The sequence below is a fragment of the Idiotropiscis lumnitzeri genome, chromosome 11, assembly GCF_059441095.1.
Source record: "Idiotropiscis lumnitzeri isolate Australia: NSW breed Sydney's pygmy pipehorse chromosome 11, RoL_Ilum_1.0, whole genome shotgun sequence".
NCBI classification, from domain to species: domain Eukaryota; kingdom Metazoa; phylum Chordata; class Actinopteri; order Syngnathiformes; family Syngnathidae; genus Idiotropiscis; species Idiotropiscis lumnitzeri.
This window is the reverse complement of record NC_142401.1, coordinates 8,182,720-8,204,638: the sequence shown is the minus strand read 5'-3', so window position 1 is coordinate 8,204,638 and position 21,919 is coordinate 8,182,720. Positions and strand designations below refer to the sequence as shown.

Below are 21,919 nucleotides of genomic sequence, written 5' to 3'. Positions count from 1 at the left end.
CCAAGTGAGATGCATTCATCAAAATACCTCAACACTCGATTACAGCAGACCTTTACACTGTATTTTCCCAGCCGCTCTGAAATGAGCCTGTTTTTAGGGGGCGGTCCTGTCACATGCAAATGAGCTGCCGGCCATCCCCGCCTCCTTAACTGCTGTTTGAAAACATTCATCATCCCTCGTGGGTGTCGCAGTTCATCATCAAGCTGCTGAGTTTTACGCTTTCACAATTACTATGCAGATCTGTTCATGTGGCGCATTCAGCGGACACAATGCCTCAATTTGGTAACATTCCCAAAAGCTGCTGCATGGGCACATTTTCAGGAATACAATTTACTGGAAAATAATAACACAAGCATGACAACAACCTAAAATGTTGGGATGACCCAGCCAGAGCCCAGACCTAAACCCACTCCCAGTTGTGCATTTGATAGTTTTTCTGGCGTACGCAAGCTGTTTACTTTTACCCGGAGGCTTTTGAGACATTGCAAGTTGGCGTGGCTCATTTGCGCTGGCATATTTTGACAGCAACTTCAAGAAGAGCATCAAATATTTAGCACGTGGGTTTATTTAAACCTTCCGACAAGTGTTTCCTTGTTTCACCCTAAATAAAGGGTTGAAAAGTGAAACGTCAACGTGAATTCAGAGCAAGTTTATTCCGTCTTGACAGCGTCTCATTACTGAACGGGTAGTGATTTTGTTTATTTATTCATGATTGACATTCCTTATGATCGTAAATCATCTAGTCCAGGTTTCTGGGTCTACAGCTGGCAGTGTCGAAGCGCCATAATAAAAGCGAGGCCCAGTGTTCTGACCCAGAAAGCTGCCGGGCAAAGCCAAGAAGCCGACAATCTGACAGCGAGATGATGAGTGTGAAGTGATTTCTGCTGGCTGATTACCGCCGAGCTGCAACATGTTCCTGTCATCTTGAGGGACATAAATAGACATAATCAGAATCTCGCCGACATGCAACATTTGCAGTTTGACTCAATGAAAAAAGCCGCGTGTATTGATAATGATTGATTTATGAATCGTCGCATGGGTAAAAAAATACAAATGAATAGAGAGACTCCTTACAGCACAGACGGGGTATACTCGGCAACAGTCATTAGATGAACACAGAATTACATCAAAGTACGGATGGAATGACTTCTTTTTTATGCTACTCTTGAAATCTCCACGTGGGCAACATTCCTCTTTTCATCACGCTGATTATCCCTCATTGATAAACATTCATTCCAATGCTCACTTCTAGATATACGTACGCTTGAAAACAACCTATTAAATAATACTTTTTAATCTCTATTAGTCACGGCGGGAGAGTCGGTTAACATCCGTGAAAGAGGCAACGCTTCTCTTCCCGACCGACGTGACGGTTTTAAATACATTCAGTTGAAATGAAGGCATTTCCTCAGCTCGGAGTCACTCGCTCAAGATTTTGAAAATGCACAAAATCATGGACAGTGTTGATGTCGCGCACAGTGATACAAACATTACATATAAATCTTAGTCTTGAGCTTCCGAAGAGTTAATTATCAAAGGAACACCAAAGCAAGAAACTGTAAATCTCGTCCCGAGCCACTTTTTGTACACGGAACCACCTTGTACAAAAAGTACAATGAGGAAATTAAGCACTTCAATTTGTGTTGTTGTTGTTGTTGCTGTGGGAGGTTTATAGAACTCTATTATCATATCTCTAGATTTTCTTTAAAACGGCGACAGCCGCTGTAGCGCAAATCTCAAATGTTTGGCTGCGTTCAAGGCAACACAATATATACATTCTCGTGGAATTAGTGAAACAAATACATACAGATCAATTCATTAGCTTATTGCAGTTCTTAACATTTGGATTTGAGATTTTTCTTTTCCTCAGGCCGACCTCCTTTCGTGACTCTTGTAGTCAGTTTGCGCTTTTTCTTCTCTCTCTTCCTCCCCTCTTCTGTTTCCGTCTCTCTCGTAGACAAAGCAGCCAATCAGAGCTTGTGTCACAGCATTAGTGCAACATCTGGCCACATGCTCCTCCTCCGTCCTGAATGTGCAGGGCAGGCCTCAATCGGACGACCATCTTTAAAAACAAACACCCCTCCTGTTTTACGACACGGCTTTTCTTGACGTCGTGTAGCTGAAGCTCGTGTTGCCGCCGCCGCCCCTGTGCGAGATCCTGAGCGTCGTGGCGACCGTCAGATTCGACGTCATGGTGACGGGGAAGCCTGGGTTGGCCGCGGATGCGAATCCGCCAGTTGTGGCGACGGGAGGGGCGGCCTCATTGGGACATCCGTGCTGCAGAAGGATGTCGGCGCACTCCTGGCTGCCCGCGATGCGAGCCAGGGTCAACGCTGTTTGGCCCTGAGCGTCCCTGTACCGAACGTCGCATCCATACTGACAAGGAGAAATAAAACAATAGGATTCACATTTTAAGAAATATTTTTCCACATCATTTATATCTTCATACGCCTAACGTGATGTTTTGCACTCTTTGATGTGAGATGAGTTTGTTTTGGTCACATTTTCCTTTAATTTTTGGAGTTATTATTAAATGATGTATTTTTAAGAGACATTTTAACTTCTAAACACACTTTATGTATTCCTGTGACCTTGGAATTTACTTTCTTTATGCCTTCAGCACTTTGAGATATGTGCTAGATTATCATTATTATTAGAATGTTTATTATCAACTGACCACACCCACCAGAGGCCTAAATCCAGGGACACACCCGACCCGTGTGTGATGTACTGAAACTTTTCATGAGTGACTGACTGTCGGACATTAGTTATGGTGGCATTCAAAATTTGGTGTCACTGAAATAAAAATTGCTTTTCGAGGAAGAAAGCGAGAATCCTAATAGCGGCCAAGGTGAAGCAATGCAGGACATACAATAAATACAGTATTGCGGTACATAAATTCCTGTACCTGGGGCTGAGAAGCAAAGTGTGGAGAGTCTCTGTCATATTATTATTATTATTATTATTATTATTATTCACTCTCCAGACTTTTTATTAGGTGCATGTGCACGGTCTAACGAGATCCAGTATGATACTTAACTACTTTGTAGAGATAAACCAGGTGTGTCAAACTATTTTTCTCACGAGCCACATCATAGTTTTAGTTTCAGTTGGTGAGCCATTATGACAGTCAATCCATATAAATCATTATCATATTATTATTATTATTATTATTATTATTATTATTACATATACATGGATGGCCGAGTGGTCTAAGGCGCCGCGTTCAGGACCCAGTCTCCCCAGGAGGCCTGGGTTCGAATCTCGAATTTCCCCATTGTGGGACTAATAAAGGCAATATTATATAACAAACTGATGGCTAACTATTTTTTAAAGTCAGAATTCAGGAAAATGTTGTTTGTTTAACTACGATTCAATTCATTTTAAAAGTATAAAATAAAAAAGGATTGCGATAATTTGTCGTCTTTAAAATTGACGACAATTCGCAATTTTGGTATTTTAGCAAGGAACATTTTCCTTTGCGGGCCATATAAAATGATGTGGCAGGCCAGATCTGGCCCCCGGGCCTTGAGTTTGACACCTGTGAGATAAACAATTGTATAAAAAAAAATTAAAAAAAAAATCTTTTGTGCAATTGCTTTGCCGATCTCTGAAGCATTCAGAAACCTAAATAAATGAAAAATAAATAAATAAAATAAATGAGGAAAAAGAGAGTTTAATACGCTATGTATTCATAATTGGTGATAATTGTCCCTCTCATGTAACTAAAGGCTAAAATAAATGTTAAAGAAATGCTCTATTTCACACGTAACAATTCCATCTCTCACGGTGTCAATCACAACTGAGCATTGTTGTCTTTGGAAAGGCAGAACTTTCCATGCAATCTTATAATGTGGTGGTCAATAATTGTTCATCCCAGTCTGCAAAGCCACACCGGGATACACAAAGAGCAAAGTAAACTGACCCAAACGAGAAGCTGTGTCATCACCACGTCGGCTTGCTGACAGGCAGCATGAAGGGCAGAGCCGGGCAGCCGCAGTGCCAGGAGAGACCGGGAGGAGAGTGCCATGCTGGGGGGGCCGTTGATGTCTTCCTTAGTGCAGTGGGCCAAAAGGAGCAGCAGTTTGGGGAGGTTGTGCTCCATCGCAGCCAGCAAAAGACGGCCGGACAGGGTGATGTCGGGACCCTCGTTGGGGCTGGGAGGGGGCAATGGCGCCACAAAGACTTTCTGCTCATATTTGGCCCGAATCCACGACTCTCGTTCCTCTCTGGAAACAGCAAAGACAATAAAGTCGTTGATCCTCACTGACAGCGAGGACATCGCTTCTAGCCTGAAGAGTTTTAGAACATTTCCAGTACATGTATGTGAAGGTTATATTATTTCTTTTTGGGATGTTCTTCCTAGAGTTTTCAGTTTATATTGTGATTACCTGGTAGCATCAGGTGGGGGCTTACGGTGACCCATCGTGCGTGCCTCCCAAATACAGTTCACCATGTGGTTGCCAATGGCACTGAGAACCAGCGTGAGCTCTCGTGGTAGATCGTCCAGATCGAGAGAGCGAACGCGCGAAACGTGAGTCCCCAAGTTCCTGTGGATCCCTGAACACTCGATGCATATGAGGGCGCCGAGGTTCAAACTGGCCCACGTAGGATCTTGGAAAGAAAAAAAAAAACACACACGCAAGCCAATCACAATCTTTAATCAATGCTAACTTGCTACTTCCTTAAGGACGCAGCGAAATAAAGTCTAATAAGAACCTGTAGAATTTTTTTTTTTTTTTATTAATTAACCCTTGGATGCATAGCCGACCAATACATACACTCTTCCATGAGTGGGGTAAAAAAATGACCCAAATTAAAATCAATGCGCTTTTGCAATAAACTTATGACATTTTGGTTGGAGATTATATGTTTTGTTGAAAATTTCATTTTTGTTCATTTTTCACTTTTTCTTCACAATTTACCAAATAAGAATCAATCAATCAGGTGACATCAGATGTGTAAGTGGGGCAGGAAATGTCTATTGACAGCCAGAGTGGCTGGGAAATAAAAGTACTTAGAAGATTCCATAGGAAATGCTTGCTTCTGGAAGAGTGGGGTGGTAATATGAAAACTGTAATTTCTTAAAATTAATGAAAAATTAAGTAAAAAACTAATGACCACCTGTTTCATGAGGAATATAAAATATGAAAATATTCCCACTTTTAATTGTAAAGATTTTGAAGAATAACCCCCAATGGGGTCATTTTTTTGTAAGGGTTAAACCATATGATTTTGATTTTAATTTGCAATGGTGTAGGCCTGCAGCGGCATAATCTCAAATTGTTTCTAATATTTTGCCACTGACAGGAAAAGCGTCATTTTCGAAACAGCTCTCACTATGATGCAGTACACCCCTTACAACTACAATAATAATATGAAACGTTGATTCGTTCCTAAAACTGTCCATGTCACTTGACTCCAGTGTGTCGGGTTTGCAACAACAAAAAAATATGATTAAATAATTGGAAATGTTTTCACATCACTTCCAGAGAGAAGACTATAGTCACTGAGAAGGAAGATGTTTTTTGTGAAGAAAAGTCCCCTTCGTCCCACATCACAGTGACCCAATTCTGATTCAGTGGAACAATTAACATGACATCAAAGTGTTTTTTTTTTTTTTTGGCAGGCCGTAATCCAGATTTTAAAACTGATTTCTGTAACATTGTGAGATTTCCATCCCCCCCGCCGTGATCAGTCGAGTGTGCAAATAAATGTGAGAAATGACTCAATAACTAATGGGCGACTTTGTTCTATTGTTATGTCAAGCGTTATTCATCTTCGAATGAATGCAGTAACACAAAGATGAAAGATGATTGATACAATACATGTATGGCTTTGAAACAGTCATCAGTCAGATGTGACACGGTCGACAAACACAAGAGGTTTCAGTAGACAAAGATGTCACTAACTGGGAGCATCGCAGTCGACGCAAAAGTTGTTTCCTTTTGCGTTGCGAATAGCCTGCAGAGCCACGGCCTCGCTTAGGCTGTTCCTGCGAGCCTGTGAAAAACACAAAGCGTTCCGTGTTAGCAGTGTTCGTCTTTATGAAGCATAATGACTCTAGCAGTAACCAAATCTGCCCGTGAACAAATTCTATAAAATGACTGCGCATATCAAAAGGGTTTGACCTGACTAAATTGTTTCCATTAAAAAAAAAAAAAAAAGAGAGAACTGCATCATTGCATTAACTTGTGATATCGGAGGAAATGACATTTTTAAGCGCTCATCCGAGAATGTGTCCTTGCTGCACTGCGGATATCTTTACAAGGCAATATTGAGCAGGCCTGAAATCATGACACGCTGGTGATGAAGTGGCTTCAGTAGTGGAAAATCAATTAAACTGTCTTTATCTTTTTGACAAAAGCCATCATGACCCTGTTGTAGGGTCATGAATCAAGGATGGGAGGTTTTACTGGATTTTCTTTCTTCGCAAACGGAAAGCAGACGCCATTGAATACGAGGTGCAAGATTAAAAAAATAAAATAATATATATATGTATATATTTATTTCTAACCTTGTTCTTACTGCTCTCACACAGCTGCAGGCTGGCCAAGATCTGACTCTCGATGGCCTGCACCCAGGAATCCCTCTCCTCCACACTCTGGGCTTCAAAATGCCACGTCTGGCCAGAACTCGACACAATGACAAAGTCATTGTTTTCTTCATCTGGCTCAAACACACACACCCCCACGCACGCACACACACACAAACAAACTCTCAATAGCAGGTTCTTCTGCCCTATTTATTTTGTATTGTCTTGCATGATTGTTAATATGCACAAACATTTTTTAAATACATTGGCAATTATATTACTTCTATCTTAGAATTGCTAAGTGTTAGCGACTTCTGCATTATTTTTTATTTTTTGTTACACATCCTGTACTTAAACTTAATAAAAAGATCGTTACCGGTAGTCAGACCCGAGCTGATATTGAACGGTCCAATATCAAAAATAATATCTGATTTTTTTTGTTGTCGCACTTGAAAGAGTTTAATTTGTTTTTATTGACTTTATTACGTTGATTCTCAAGATCATTTAATTTATTTTGTATTTATTTCATTCAAGTGCAGGACATTCTCAGGATTTGATGTTGAATTTATCTAAATGGAGGATCTTTCCTCATACTGACTGTCGCTCACTATTCTTTGTTTGAAAAGTATCATTTGATCAAGTCTCTTCTAACATTTCATACAAAAATAAAGCATGTATCATTTCCACTGATATCATTTCACTCAAGGCTGCAATATCTATCACAGGTGTGGGCAAACTACGGCCCGGGGGTCCACATGCGGCCCATTGAACGTTTTAATCCGGCCCGCCAAACTTGAAAAAAATTAAATGAATAAACCTTGTTAATGTTTGATATTCTAAATGCTGTGGTTTTTCAAAGACATGTATTGTTGTAATGCTATTGTTCACTTTCATTTAAAATTAAATGTAGTTTTTTTTCGATGAGGTGAGATTACCAAAACGCTCCATCCATCTGTTCCTTGTCCGGCCCCTCTTCAAATTTTAGAACCCATTGAAAAACCCAATCAAAAAGTTTGCCCGCCCCTGATCTATCATATCGGAAGTGAAAAAATAATATCGAGACGCCCCTAGCTCATATGCAACAGAATTCTATTTTGAGTGATGACAAGCACACCAGTAGTCTTTTTGTAATATTCAGTAGCACTAAATGATGCAATCTCCTTTCCTTTTAGTGAAACGAAAACAGGAGCACATCACATGCAATATGAGACACTATCCAATAAGAACTCAGATGATATAAAAAATATTACCTGTTTTGCTCACGTTCCTTAAACTACCAAAGCTTTTAAGTTTCCACATTTTGCGCTTGGCTGGAATGACAAAAAACAAACAATTGAAATCATTATCATTGCGAGAATTCTACATTTTTTGTTTTTTTTATGTAAAATGGCCGTAATATTTTTTTTCTCAAACAGTCAAAACTCATATTTTTATTTGTGAGTTTGCGGGAAGCTCATCACCGTCTGCTTGGCCAATGGTGGCGTCCGCTTTCTGGTTCGTGCTCTTCTTTCTGCGATGCTTCTTCCTGTCCTCCACTGGGGATGTGGAGCCGACATCTTTGGTGGACGAGGAGCTGGACACGCCCTCAACTGCAGAGTCTGCCGACACGTTCACCGACACTGAATCATCTCACACGTCGATGCGTACCACTTTGAGAATTCTCCCTCACCGACACTTTGAGCGTGGTTGGAGACGTTGGAGGAACATCGCTGCACTCCTCTGTTACTCCTCAGGAAGAGAGCACCCCCGAGCCCCTCCATGTCGTCCACTTGCAGGAGGCTGCTGGCACTGACGGGAACTATGACAAGCATCGAGTCAACAAAAAAAGGCCAAATTTCTCTTTGTCCTATTAGACTACATAATTAACAGAGCTCTGTTCTGTATTCATGGCAGTGTCAATATGATTTATTAATTCATATACAGCTGCCGCTCCAAGGCTGCCGCTTCTTCCAATTCCATTGCGTCCCATTCACAAGAGCATAACATTCATTTATTTATTCGCAATCAGGCTCCACATATTTGCCCCTTCACTGCTACCGTTGATGTCGTAAATATGCAATAGATATATTTGATTTAAAGATATTAATTATGTTTGCTACTGCTGCTATTTCTTCTTTGCTGCAAAAAGTTGCCAATAGTTGAGCAAATACAGCTCAATTCTATCCATCCACCTTTTGATTCTTCTGTTTGCTTCTTTGCCACTGTGAAGTGATCAGCCACGGATTTGTTTTCATGGCCATTTTGTTTTTGTTTGTTTGCAGGATTATGCTTGAGGCTAATTGACTGATTTCCACAATAGGTGGTGTGATGAAAACGTGTGAATAACATTTCTAAGGATTTTTAATTATGTAAGCACAGTCAGGAATTGTTGTGATGTCCGCTTCAACGTCGAGAAGTTCTGGGTCCAAATCAGGTGTCAGACCCTCCTGTGTAATATCTATAGGTGTAAATGTCTGTATATACTGGGGCTGCTTTGCTCCTTCACAACCTGGATGACTTCTCGTGAGTGATGGAACAATCAATTCTGCTCCTTTACAGAAAATCCTGAAGGAGAATATTCGGCCATCAGTTTACGACCTTAAGCTGAAGAACATTTGAATTCTGCATGACGACAACGATCGAAAAAACATCAGTGAGTCAACTTCTGATTGACTTCTAAAAATAAAATGAACATTTTGGAGAGACCTTGCCGAAATGCAGACTTGAATCTGATTGAAATGCAGTGGCATAACCTTTATAAAGTCGTTCATGCTTGAAAACGGCCCAGTGTTGCTGCATTAAAGCAATTTTGCAAGAAGGAGTGGGCCAAAATATCTCCACAGAGATGTCAAAGACTCATTGCCAGTTATCGAAAATGCTTGATTTCTCTAACCCGAACCAGTTATTAGTTTTGAAGGGGGCAATCACTTTTTCACACAAGTCATGCAGGTTTGGATTTTTTTTCTCCCTTAATAATAATTCATTTAAAAACTAAAGAAATAAATCAGGAAGGGAGCAAACGCTTTCTCACCAAGGCTGACGCCTTCTGGTCCCGGCACATCTTTGACCCTCCCGTTAAGCCCGACAGGAGGTCCGCCGGTAGGTACAGCACGAGGAGGACGCTTTCCCGGTACCTTCACCGTCACTCGCAACAGATCCATTTCTTTCCCGGGAGTATTCAGCATGTAGTCCTGCCGAGTCAGTCAGGCCCCGTTACCGCTTTGTAAACCCTCAAAAGCACTCGGTCAAAACACACACTCACATTGACGTTGGAGTGGTATGACAGTATGCCATCACTGGAGAGGGTGACATATTTCTTCTTCCACTCTTTGTTGAGTGAGTTCCCGCTGCGCTTGAGCAAGAAACCCTGGTAGAGGTCACAGGAAAAAAAAAAACGAAAAAGCGCCGTTCACATCGTGTTCATCTCACACAGTTCGGCAGCGTGATGGCTGGCGGCGGCCAAAAACACCCAAAATGTATTATCTAGCCATATGGGGTCTGCATTAATTCACACAATAACAGGTGTCCTGACAAGTGTCATTTGAAGGGAGTCATGGTGTGATGTCCTCTGCTGAAGTTCATTGGATGGACTCCAGATTTGTATTCTGTATGTCTTACCTGCTTGATGGGAATAAAACGCCCACTTCCCACATCTCCTTTGCAGTCTGCACTTCGCCTGGCTGAGTCACTGCCTCTTCGACCCTGAAGGAACCACAAGGGGATAAAGAACGTGCTTTAAAGTGTGGTGATGCTGTAACTATTACACAGTGGAACCTCGATATACACTGGGATGTTGGTTGGTTGTTTGGAATGTAGTACATGTCCCATAGGAAATATTTGTTCCAGTGTCAAAACTCAACCATGGAATAACGCTTAGGCATTATTTTTTTTCAGGAACATTTTTAAATCTGTAGTTGTCATACATAACATTCAATTTTATATAGATCTTTTTTCTTCATTAGGATCTACACTGGGGCACATTTTGAAAGCAAGATCTAAACACTTAAGAAGACCTGTGTCATGTCTTGAACAGACATTTAATATTTCACAAGTTTGTGTTCGTCAAAGATTTTGAATAAGGTCATGTTTTCTCGTAAATAAGTATATTATTCTCGATTGCTTCGTGCAAGCTGTTCAAACTACAGATAAAAGTGTAAGAGTAACAACTCTTCTTTTTGTGGATCGTTTTCGAATTCATTGATGTTAGCGCATCTGTTCCATAGTGGATCTTTGACGTATTTCAGCTCAGCAGAAAAAGATAGACGATATCGTCGTATTTGCATAAGAGTATCTCGTGACATGATAAACGTACTCCAAAACACTTGAGCCCTGGAAGACTTTCGTCTTTGTGAGTGTTTCTAATTTCCTAAACATTTAATTTAGGTCAAGTGTGAACTTAATTTCGAACGCAGGTGTATAGAAAAGTGTAATTTCATCAAGCTAAGTGCTCGTGCGCAGACCTACAATATATTTATCTACTCTACGTTTATTTCTTCTTTGTTGCGGTTACTATATTTATAAAAAATACCTTGCAATTGTTGTCTGTAAGGACAAGAAAACTTCACAAAAGCAAGAAAAGTCCACCTTGTCCACGGAGTTTTCTTCATTAGTTCGCTGGCTGTCTAACAAGTCTGTAGCAAAATGCTGATTCACAACAGTAATATAATACGCAACATAGGGATATATTAAGTCATATTTATGAATTTAGTATTAGGTTCAGCAACAGGCAGATTTTTTTCCCCTGAAGCGTCGTAGCTATAAATTACAATGTTTGGTAAAATCTATACTGCGCAAGCTTTTATTGGTCAAGCTTTAAGCCAAAAAATGAAAATATCTCAAAAATCTGATGTGCAAGAAAAAAAAGGGAAAGACGTTTTTCAAATCAGAATCAAAAATACATTTTGGGACACATGAAGCCATCTCTGATTAAACTTTGTTCCTGAACAGTGTAATCAGTGGCTCTGGTAACTATTATTTGTTTTTTTTAAAATGTTATTAAGCAAAATATATACATAATTCAGAAATGTACCAGATTTTGTACATATGCTGTTATATTGCGTTTTTGTATCGTAATCATTTCTATAATCGCAACGTCAAATTGTGTGTTTGAAAGGATGTATTTGGTCAAACAAATCCCCACACAAAAGTCCAGACCACCAAAAGCAAGGTGACAGGAGATCCACACTTGAGTTTCTCGTGTATGAAATGTCCTGGCCATAACTAACTTTGTTCTTGTCTTTGCCACCTTGACTTAAAAAAACAATAAAAACTGTCATCTTCCGTGGAAGTATGCACAGGCCTCCCAATCTTCATTCCCAGCTCCTTCTGCTCCTGGCTCACCAGCGTATCATCGCCAGCTGCTCTGTGGCACTGAAACAGTCTGTCTCACAGCTAACGACGCGCAAGCCGTGCAAACTTCTGCTAGCACGATAAAGCTACATTAGCAGCGGCAATCAAATACACCATCTCACAACTAACGATTCGCTTAAAGACGACAGAAAAAAATTCTGGCAATTTAAAAATGCGAGCAATCACAAGTGGTCATTATTAGTGAAGAAAAATGAGAAGCTGTGAGCAAATCATGGAGATAACGTGGTTAGTCTTGGGCAATGGGTGGCCATGCATTTGGTGCCTTGGCTTTCAATGGGGATTCATCTCACTTAATCCACATCTTATCTTGTCACAATTTTAGAACCTATCAATAATAAACGCAATATTGTTGCGTTACTGGGAGGCTGAAGCACTCCCAGGATGCTTTGCAGCACTTGCGATATGAATCCATGAGAGACATGTTTTGAGTAAACTGTATTTCTTTGATCCTTGTTTTGGTTGTTTTATTGTTCGCTAGGATCCTTTTTAGTTGATGCTATAGGTAATAGCTTTGGTTTTGACGTAACACCATGGCCGCACGGAGTGTGTGGACTTGTGACTTGACTGCATTATGTGAGGAAGCGACTGTTTGCCTTTAAGATTGCTTATGTAGAAATATTTATATCATGGTTTTTTTATCTTTAATTTTATTGTTTTATTACGAAACGCAAGCTGACAAAAAAAAATAATAATTATATATATATATATATATATATATATATGTATGTGTGTGTGTATACTTTAAGTACACTACAAGTACATAGTTCAGAGTACTCTATGTACTTATACTTGACTATACTTTATATATACTAGTTTTTCTTAAGGGATACTCAGAAAATAAAATCAATTGGAAGCGTGAGTAATTAATGCTTGCACTGCGAGAGAAGTTATCCACAAAACAGGTCACAAGCCATTCGCGTGGCTGCCATATTACAGAAATGGCACCTACATTGCAGTCACACCAGCTGACAAATTAGACTTAACTTGCTAAACACTGCTAATTGAAGGAAGCCCTCAGAGAAACAAAGGGATTACAACACGCATACTCCGCACAGGCCAATTAAAAAGAACCTCTGTGGTTGAGGGTGATTCAGTTAACGTATTTAATTATGGATACAGCCAGCTTCATTGTTTAACTGCGTCATTTTTCAATTGGTTCAACATATTTACATGCTCGTGCTTGGCATATATTTACCGAAAAGCGTGCGGTGCGTCTGCGGGTGGCACTGCGGACCGAGCCGGGAGTGCCACTGTCCTGTTTCTCCCCTCTTGCCGACCTGCCAATCTCTTTATGGCTAATCACAGGGGTGGAGGGAAGTGATGAGGAGTAATCGCTACTCTGACCCCCATTACTGGCCTGCAAACGAGAGGCGGAGGGGTGGTGGGGGAGAGGGTGTTTTACAAAGAGAAAAAGGTAAAAGGTCTTCATTGAGTCGAGGCACTAGTTAATAGCAGCGTGTGTGAAATTAAATTAAACATTTCCCATGACCGTGCTTGTAAAATCGGAAATTAACACAAATAACATTTTTTTTTATTGACGGGTGATATGAGCCACTTACATTTTCATGGAGTGTAAATCTTTCCCGTATTTTCATTTTATTAGCTGACTTTTCTTTGAAAATGAAACGAAAAAAACGGCATATCGTTATGAGAGGAATGGGCATGTGGGGAAAATTAACAATAAATCATTGGATTCAAGCCAGTAGACAACGGTAGTTATGTGACATTTCTTCCAATGCTTTACTTTTACCTGTCCTGGAAAGACACCAGACACTGGAGTGGAGCCCCCCGAGTGACTGGGAGAGTTTGGAAGAGATTTACAGGAAGCCAGTAAAGCAGCTTGCTTCTTGGCAGCCATGATCTTCTGAGCAGCTGCAACAAAATAAAGATAGAATAATTGACACCCCACTCCCTAAAAAAATTACGCAAGTTTCCCGCTTTTGTTTAGAGAGTCCGGGGTTGATGAGGACTGTGAGATACCATCAGTGAAGACCCTGTTGACGTTGAGCCCGTAGGTGGCGCATGTTTCGTAGTAGGTGCAACGGCGTACATCCGAGCAGAGCTGCCTGGCCCGGGCGTCGTCGATGACCCTCGGGTTGCTGCTGCTGATCTTATCTGGGGATGACACAAATATTAAAACCGTGCTGGAAAGTAAGGAGTCCAGTGCAAACACATTGTTGAATGTTTGATAGCTCCTATAAAACCCAGACTATCCCTTCTTATCCCCCACAGCTTTATCATATCAACTTTTTCCATTTTTTTTTTTGTTCCATTGTCTCAACCAGAGCGCTCCAAAATAAGAATTGCTTCTGGTCAAGGTTTCTTCGTAGCTTTTCCTTGACCTCCTCAGTATAGTGTTGCTTGTGTGGGGATTTGACAACGAAGCCCTGCTATGGTGTCAGGTTGGTCTTACTATTGATCAGAATTATTGCAGTCAACTATTATTTTGAATAATGCTTGTTAACCAGTACATTATTTGTCCGTTTACATTTCAACTCGCTCGGCTTTCTTTACCTTGTAGCAAATGTATGCGCACAGAAATTACGAAGAACCATCGCATGCATTTTACCGCCTCCCACGAGGCACGACTCAGACAGTCAAATCGTTGATATTCAGAGCAGATTCACACGAGGAGTGTGTGAGTGGGTGTGTGTGTGTGAGCTAGACAAGTAGTGAAGCAGGTTTTGGGTGAACTGAAAATCGGGTAAAAGGAGTAGAAGCTGTTTGCATCCTAAAGCTGGAAGTTTACATTTTTAGGTCCTTAATGAAGTTCAAAAGCACTTTATTTAAAACCATACTACACATAGATCTGATCAACTGGATCGGCTATTTTGAAATTTATGGAAAATCATGATTGGTTGCAATGCCTTCATTTTATATATCAATGATCGGATACGCAAGCACAATCTTGTTTGCTCCAGAGATGTTCTGTGCTGCCATCGTTAATAATACAACGTTTCTCAGCATATACAGTCGGAAGCTTTTTTTCAAAAATGTTCCCAATATTTTAAAATTATTTTGTTGGGGGTTTTTTGGAGGGGGTGTTTGGTGTTTGACACAATTTTCCATGTATTTGATGTTTATCAGAGTTTGATTGGATAGATTGGTCCGTTTTCGAATGGAATCAGTGATTTATTTAATTATTTTTTATTAAGTTTGCCGATTGATCTTCTACTCCAAAATCGTGATCATGTGAAGCCTATTTAAAGCACATTTCAACTCAAGAAATGTGATAGAAGTATTTAGAAAAAGAAATGAAAATACTGTAAATACCGTGGCAATGCTTTGAAATGTTACGCAAGTCTCACTGCTAACATATAAATGCAAATTCAAATTTTTACCAAGATGACTGTTAACACTTTTATCCATTATGTTGCTCCAGATCTTGACTAGAAGGCAATTATCTGGACTTGATCTCTTAATCTTACAATTGACGAACCTGGCCTTAAATTACAACGTCAAAACTGGCTTCCCAATAGAATAAGACTTCAACGCGCTCACCCTGCGTGCCCACAACTACGAAAGGTATCTCGGTGACAGGCCGATGAACAGCAAGCTGATGGTAGATCTTGTACACTTCTTGGAAGCTGGCCTCATTTTCCAAACTGAAGACCAGGATAACCGCGTCTAACCAGCTTGCAAACTGAAGACAAGGCAGACAAGGAGCAGGCGCTCACGATACACAAGAGAAGGACCGACTCGATTATATCCAAGCGAAGCTCGCTTCCCAACTCACATGGGCTCCTGGGAGTTCAGTCTCTTCTCTGATGATCAACAAGTGGCTCTGTCCATCAATCAAGACGTCCTTGATGTACTGACGCCCTGGATAATGGGAATAATGTTTAACGCTTGCTGTCCCAAAGAAGTAAATGACATTTTTACTGCGTCGATTTAGTTCTCACACTAAGCTACGTCATCTAGACATGAAAAAATGGAATTCCACCAGCGGCTGTTATTCTAAATTGCCCATCGGTGGAAATGTGAGTGAGTGCTCGTTTGCCTATGTGTTCCTTGTGATTGGCAGTCACGATCAGTCTGGTTCATAGTCAGCTGGGATAGGCTCCAGCTCACCTGATGAGAACATAGCTGGTGGTAATATTGTGCTTGTGTACCTAATGTTGTGGTCAGTGAGCGTTCGAATGTCTGTCGTGAAAGAATATGGAAATGTTTCGAGGCGAAACCCACCCTCGGCATTCTCCAGTGACAGGTAACTTCCTGTCAAGTGTCGATGGACCAACGCAGACTTCCCACTGCACAGGCCTCCCAACACAGCCTTGACACAAAAGCACGCAAATGAAACCCTTGAGAATCTATTTGCATATCAAAGCTCTGATTAGGAAAGCAGTCCATCTTACCAGGTGAAGTTCTTGCACAGTTTGAGTGATGGTCCATTCCTGACTGCTGGTGCATGCAGCTAGAACCAAAAAAAAAGGAGAATGTGGATAAGAAATACAGCGGTGTGATAATGCAACGTGACGGTTTGTGTTTTGGCCAAGTTTGAAAAGGGATGTTGGTCTCATGCTTTGCTTCTTCTCATGAGAGAGACATCATGACGACTGAGGGTCCCGTTAAAATGTCATGCTGACAGTGGGTTTTATTTCTGTGGAGTCGCCGTCTGACTTGTTGTCCTTGAGCTATCGTCAATCACGGAGGTTTTCAAAATGTGAGCCAGTAAGCTTCCTCTCAGTGAACATAATACAGCTGATGCCTCCCCTAGTCCCCATCCTCTTATGTACACAATCTAAATGCCATATTCAAGGTGTTATTGTTGTGTTGGTGGTTGCTATACTGCTGTGTGCATTTGAACATAAAAAAAAACTCAGGTCATCGTCAATCAAACCATCTTAAACTCTTATATTTTGAACAAAAAAACTGAAGAAAACAGTCCCCCATGAAATAGTCTCTGAAATATAATCTGGTCACTCAGGGTTCAATTCCGGGTCCGGCCTTCCTGTGTGGCGTTTACATGTTCTCCCCGTGCCTTCGTGGGTTTTCTCCGGGTACTCCGGTTTTCTCCCACATTCCAAAAACATGCAAAGTAGGTTGATTGGACACTCGAAATTGGCCCTCGGCGTGAGTGTGAGAACGTATGGTTGTTCGTCTTTCAGTGCCCTGCAATTGGCTGGCAACCAGTTCAGGGTGTACCCCGCCCACTAGGCTGGGATAGGCCCCCCGCGACCCTTTTTTTTTTTGTTTTTTACTCAATCAGCTGTGCCTCCCTTGAAGCGCTCTACATATTCTGATTGAAATTTTGTTTTGAAAGTTCTTTCCTAACAGAATACATGCATGAGGAACTAAGCAACAATTATAAGGGTGGTTTAAAAAAAAAAAAAAAAAACGGCACAGACTGAGCACTTAAAGAGGTTTTTCACTTTTTAATGTAAACGCACCCTGAGTGATTCTACTCAAGAGATGAACATTAATGTGGCCATGGAAACTATCGTTAGTCTGCATGACTCAGTCTGTTTGCACGCACACACACACACACACACACACGCCTGCACACCCCGAAGGTCCTTTTTGTGATGTTGCGCAAAATACACCCACACTGTCGTTTGCCACACTGAGGACACGTTCTACCTTAAACCCCGTTTGATGACCGCCCCCGCCCCCCCTCCCGCTCCTTACCCTAATCCTCCATCTTTGGGCAACCCCTGCACTCCCCGTCATCAGCGTCACACGACCAACCAAACAATTCTCACAGCTGGCTGTTGCCATGGCAACTCCTTTTTCCAGAAGCCTCCATACAATGAATGGTCTCTCTCGGTTGCGGCGACATGTGAGAGGCATAAAGAGGCTGTGTCCACCTCTGTGTGTGTGTGTGTCAACGTGGGTGCAAATGGAGTATATATTAATTTACGGTCTTTACAACATGATTTGCTAAAGACGGCAGGTGAAATGTAGACGACGTCACGTTACCTTCCGAGAGTCAACGTGTCGTCAGTGTGAATGCTGATGACCAGGCCGCACAGAGCAGGAAGTAGTAGGTTGTTCTCTGCATGAACACAGCTCTGTGTCTCCCCAACCTTAATTATTCATGTCCCACTTACTCCTGACAAATTATTCAGCTCTTTGCTTCGATACCACAATCACCATCATGGACAACTTCCTTCAGTTTAAGGCTTGAGAAAAGGATGGATCTGGATCTTGGTATTCCAATTGACAAGATCAGTATTTCCTGCCCCCGTTTGCTTGTGACAAGACCGAAGCATTTTCCTGCTTGCTAGCAATTCTACGGCGAAGACACGTTTGTTTAAAAAGGCACGCTTGAGGCCCCTGGAGTCATTTGAAGATGCTTTAACGCCAATATTTAACAAGCTTAGCACATTGTCATATTCCGAGATTTTTTTAAAAGGCTGAGTCAATTACCATATAAACACACACACACACACAAAAAAACAAATGGCTTCAGCTTGAGGGCTGTTCGTAACTGTTAGAGATTTCCTGAGCTAATCACTTCTTGCCTAAAATGTAGTGATGATGTATTTTACAATTTTCCAGGCTATAGCGGATGTAAAATGCGCTATAAAAAAGGAGAAAAAAAGTGAAACATTTTTTAAGGGGGCCAATTAAAATAAACAATGTGGATGTGTTCAAAATCAACCAGTCTCAATGAAATGTCACAGATTAACTCCAAATAAATTTTAGCTGTTCTTGTATGCTTTTTCTGACATTTTTTTTCTAACGGAAGCTTGAAGTTTTTGTACTAACACTGACTGGCGTTCAGCACTGTTCACAATTCCCTCCACTTTTTTTTGGCACAAACACAACACTGCTCATCATCCAAACAACGCCGCTCTTATAATGATGAGTGGGGGTCAGCGTCATGCTTGGGTGCTGTTTTCACCACCTCGGCGTAGTTGGAGGTACAGCGGGATTTATGAACTGTTCCAAGTAATAAATACGTTTTATCACAAAACCCTCAGGCTGCATGAATAAAATGCCAGGAAAAGCCTGCTAGAACAGCTTCATATTATTCAAGGTTTATCAGAGGCTTTTTGAATGGTGGCAGGAATGTGCTGACTTGTGAGTTTGTATGGAATTTGTTCATTCCGAACAATACCATTTTCTCGGTTGTAAGATGATTTTGACATTATTTCACTTTGTTTTATTTCTCGTTTTTTTCACTTGATCAATTGAGTTGGATAATTTATAGGTCATATGTTTAGTGGAGAGGAAAGGCGATGTCTTGAAATGATCTATTTTGGTTGATTTCATTTTTTTTTATATCATCAAAACACGGCATTTGGACGGGGGTGTGTAGACTTTTCATTTCCGCATCGTATCCCTCAATCGTATCAAATACAAGTTGTTTTTTTTATTTGTTGATGTTATTGGGTATCTTTAATTATAAATGCAAATACAACAGCGGCAAAAGAGTGTAAGAGATACTGATGAAACGTGTTTGCCCTTTTGTGTGTGTTTTTTTTTTTTTTTTATGATGGCTATATTTTTGCACCATTCTAAAACCATCCTAATTTTCACAATCTTATTTTAATCAGATACTGTATACTATTCATAAAATTAGATAATAAATAGCTTAACAGTGAGAGCATTTCTGAGAATCAGGTCGGAGTTGGTAACAAACACCAAGACTGCTCCCTTATTTAGATTCACAAGTGATCTGTTTCTGCAATCGCAGTTTTGCATCTTCTCTCTGTAGCATCATCGTGTCAGTGAGTGTGCGAGGAAAGCACACTGTGTGAAATAATGGGCCGATTAGAGGGCCAATGTGTATGTTAAAAGTACAGAGAGCCCGCCATAGATCTCTGTCATGTTCTCAGAGAGATGAATCAATGAAGAACTTACCCTCCTCCTCGCTGGAGCCCCTCTCCGCGGCGGGATACAGAACGGATGCCGTGCTGACATTTGGGGGCACAGCTGCACTTTTGGAGAAAATCCCACTAATGAATTTGAGCATCTTGCGGTCACGGGCGGGAGCTCTCTGGATCGTTCCTCCTTGGCCCTCTTTCCCTCTCCTGGCGTCCTCGGAGAGGCAATGTAGGTCGCTGTTATCTAGGGTGCGACTGGTGGCTTTTCTTGGAGGTCGGTTCACATCGCAGGTAACTGGCGTAACCAAGGAAACCCTAAATCTGTCCTCGTGAGAGTTCTCCCTGTTCATGATTCCGGAATAGCCTCCGCTGAGGGGAGCCGCCGGACGAATGAGCGTTCCTCGTCCGTCGCTGTCGGCCCAAGACGCCCTGTAAGGCCCCAGGGTTGTAGCTGCCATTAAGGGGGACTGCTCCCCGATCCGGTTATCCCTCCGCTCCAGCGTCTTGGCCGAGTGATACAAGCTGCTGTTGGCTTCTCGGGCTTCCCTCCAGGATGCAGAGTTCGCCCCTGTATGCGACCTCATCAGGACTTCGGGGCGCTGGCTGACCTGAGGCGGGACCGAAAAAGGGAGGCTGCAACGTGAGCGGTTGTTGAGCTCAGCTCCGTTTTCGCCCTTTAGGTAGAGCCTGGGAGGCTCCCGGTAGAGTTCCGTCTTGGGACGCGAAGCATCGTTGCGAGGCCCCTCTCTGCGTACGGTGGTCTCGAAGCTGCTGCCGCTGTACACCTTCACCATTTGCCTCAAAGGCGGGTGGACAACAGCAACGTCCTTGCTTTTAGCGACCGGGACAACGTCTTTTTGGTCGCTCCTCTCTGCTTTCCCCCACTTCTCATTCGGGCTGCCATACTTGACATGCACCTGCTCCGATTCTTCTTCCACTTGTGCGCTCTCTTTATCCGACACTTGTGGACCAACACATACTTCCTCCTCTTTCGGGGTACGTTTCACCTCCTCCCTCTCTTCCGGGCTCCCTTCCCCCTCCTTCTCCACTTGTTTCCCGGCTACATCCTCCGGCAAAGCCTCAACCTTCACCAGAGTGAGGGAGATGAGATAGGTGGTGCGTCTCTGTGGGTTGTCTGCTTGGCTCATTGGGACAGAACACCTCACCACAGTCGCACCTTGTCTCTGACCAGGCCACGCATGCAAAGCTCATTCATGGCAGCAGGAGTGAACTGAAACACAGAAGAGAATTTTGGATCATTGCACGGCTTGGACGCAATTTTGGAATGTATTTAAATGCCTTACCCAGTCTAGACTGCTTTTTTTTTTTTTTTGCATCACTTAATCCCCATCCATGCATACTGCTACTACTTGTCTATACGCTCAATTCATTCATGAGCCGATCCTTGCTTTATATCCTGAACTCTTCTGTACAAATCTGACAGGTAGACGCAGATGGATAGGAGATGACATGATATTTAATAATGACAAGTTTGCATTTGATTTGGCTACCCTTGCACTAGAAATAATACAAATGTCACATTCCCCTTGCTTTTTTTTTTCTTCTTAAATTGTGTTCATACCGTCATTCTGTCGCGCATCAATTAGATGAGGTCCTGGTGTAAAAAGGATTCTTTTGGCGATCTATTGGTATCAAACGGAACTGACGGTGAAGGGCTGATCGATCCAAATGGGAAATAAAAAAAGGTGAAATGGAGCCTGCTGGGGAAAAAAAAAAAAAAAAAGGAAATCATTCACTTGTCATGATGCGTCTTGCAGCTGGAGCCTCCATTTGACAATGTCATGTATAAAACCAGGAATCCACAGCAAGGCGGGTACTGGGGGAAAAATCCCATCTGTTGTGATGCACCCCAAAAATAGAAGAAATTCCGAAATGCTTCCTTGTGTCTGTATCGGTCCTGTGGAGAACAGCTCCTCTCGGTCACCGCATCCTCTCCTCCGAGTGCCTCATCCAATTAGCAAGTCAATAAAATGTGTCTGTATGGCAGAGGAAGCCCACCAGCTCACCACAGCCCCTCCTCCCGTTTTCCTCCCCTCAAAGCCCCCCCAGTTACGCTACCGTAATCCTGCAGCACAACTGGACTCGCTGGCTCCGAGGAGAAGCTAACTGCGAGGTGGTGGCGGCGGTTCTTGCTCACGTTCATCAGATCTTTTATTGGTGCACACTACAAAAGAGATGGGAGGTGGGGGGGGGACAAACCTCTTGCCAGTGCATCTGCCCTGGTGCTCTCTCTCTCTCTCTC

General features: G+C 42.0%; 1 protein-coding gene across 2 annotated transcripts; it reads right to left on the bottom strand.

The window, feature by feature from the left end:
* Nucleotides 1–1,004: 1,004 nt before the first annotated feature.
* LOC148327207 (arf-GAP with GTPase, ANK repeat and PH domain-containing protein 1-like) lies at nucleotides 1,005–21,919 on the bottom strand. 2 transcript variants are annotated; one of them, XM_088309588.1, is made up of 20 exons: nucleotides 21,239–21,919; nucleotides 19,694–20,887; nucleotides 16,240–16,298; nucleotides 16,070–16,157; nucleotides 15,621–15,706; nucleotides 15,386–15,527; nucleotides 13,865–13,999; nucleotides 13,635–13,756; nucleotides 13,080–13,241; nucleotides 10,133–10,216; nucleotides 9,777–9,881; nucleotides 9,546–9,705; nucleotides 8,205–8,333; nucleotides 7,996–8,124; nucleotides 7,786–7,845; nucleotides 6,518–6,669; nucleotides 5,913–6,003; nucleotides 4,392–4,614; nucleotides 3,926–4,229; nucleotides 1,005–2,376 (listed from the first exon to the last, which is right to left on the bottom strand). In XM_088309588.1, the coding sequence occupies exons 2-20, from the start codon at nucleotides 20,802–20,804 to the stop codon at nucleotides 2,089–2,091; spliced, it is 3,630 nt and encodes a 1,209-aa protein (XP_088165714.1). In that variant the 5' UTR covers nucleotides 20,805–20,887; nucleotides 21,239–21,919; the 3' UTR covers nucleotides 1,005–2,088. The 2 variants fall into 2 exon arrangements, with proteins under 2 accessions (XP_088165714.1, XP_088165713.1); XM_088309587.1 differs by having other exon boundaries at nucleotides 7,996–8,133; nucleotides 21,239–21,918.

Bases quoted from the DNA above. Each gene is read 5' to 3' on its own strand.
- LOC148327207 (XM_088309587.1), bottom strand. From the start codon at position 20,804: ATGAGCCAAGCAGACAACCCACAGAGACGCACCACCTATCTCATCTCC. The intron at 16,299-19,693 runs GTAAGTTCTTCA...TTTTGGTTCTAG, and splicing joins GGGCTCCAGCGAGGAGGAGG to CTGCATGCACCAGCAGTCAG. The intron at 16,158-16,239 runs GTAAGATGGACT...TTTTGTGTCAAG, and splicing joins CTGTGCAAGAACTTCACCTG to GCTGTGTTGGGAGGCCTGTG.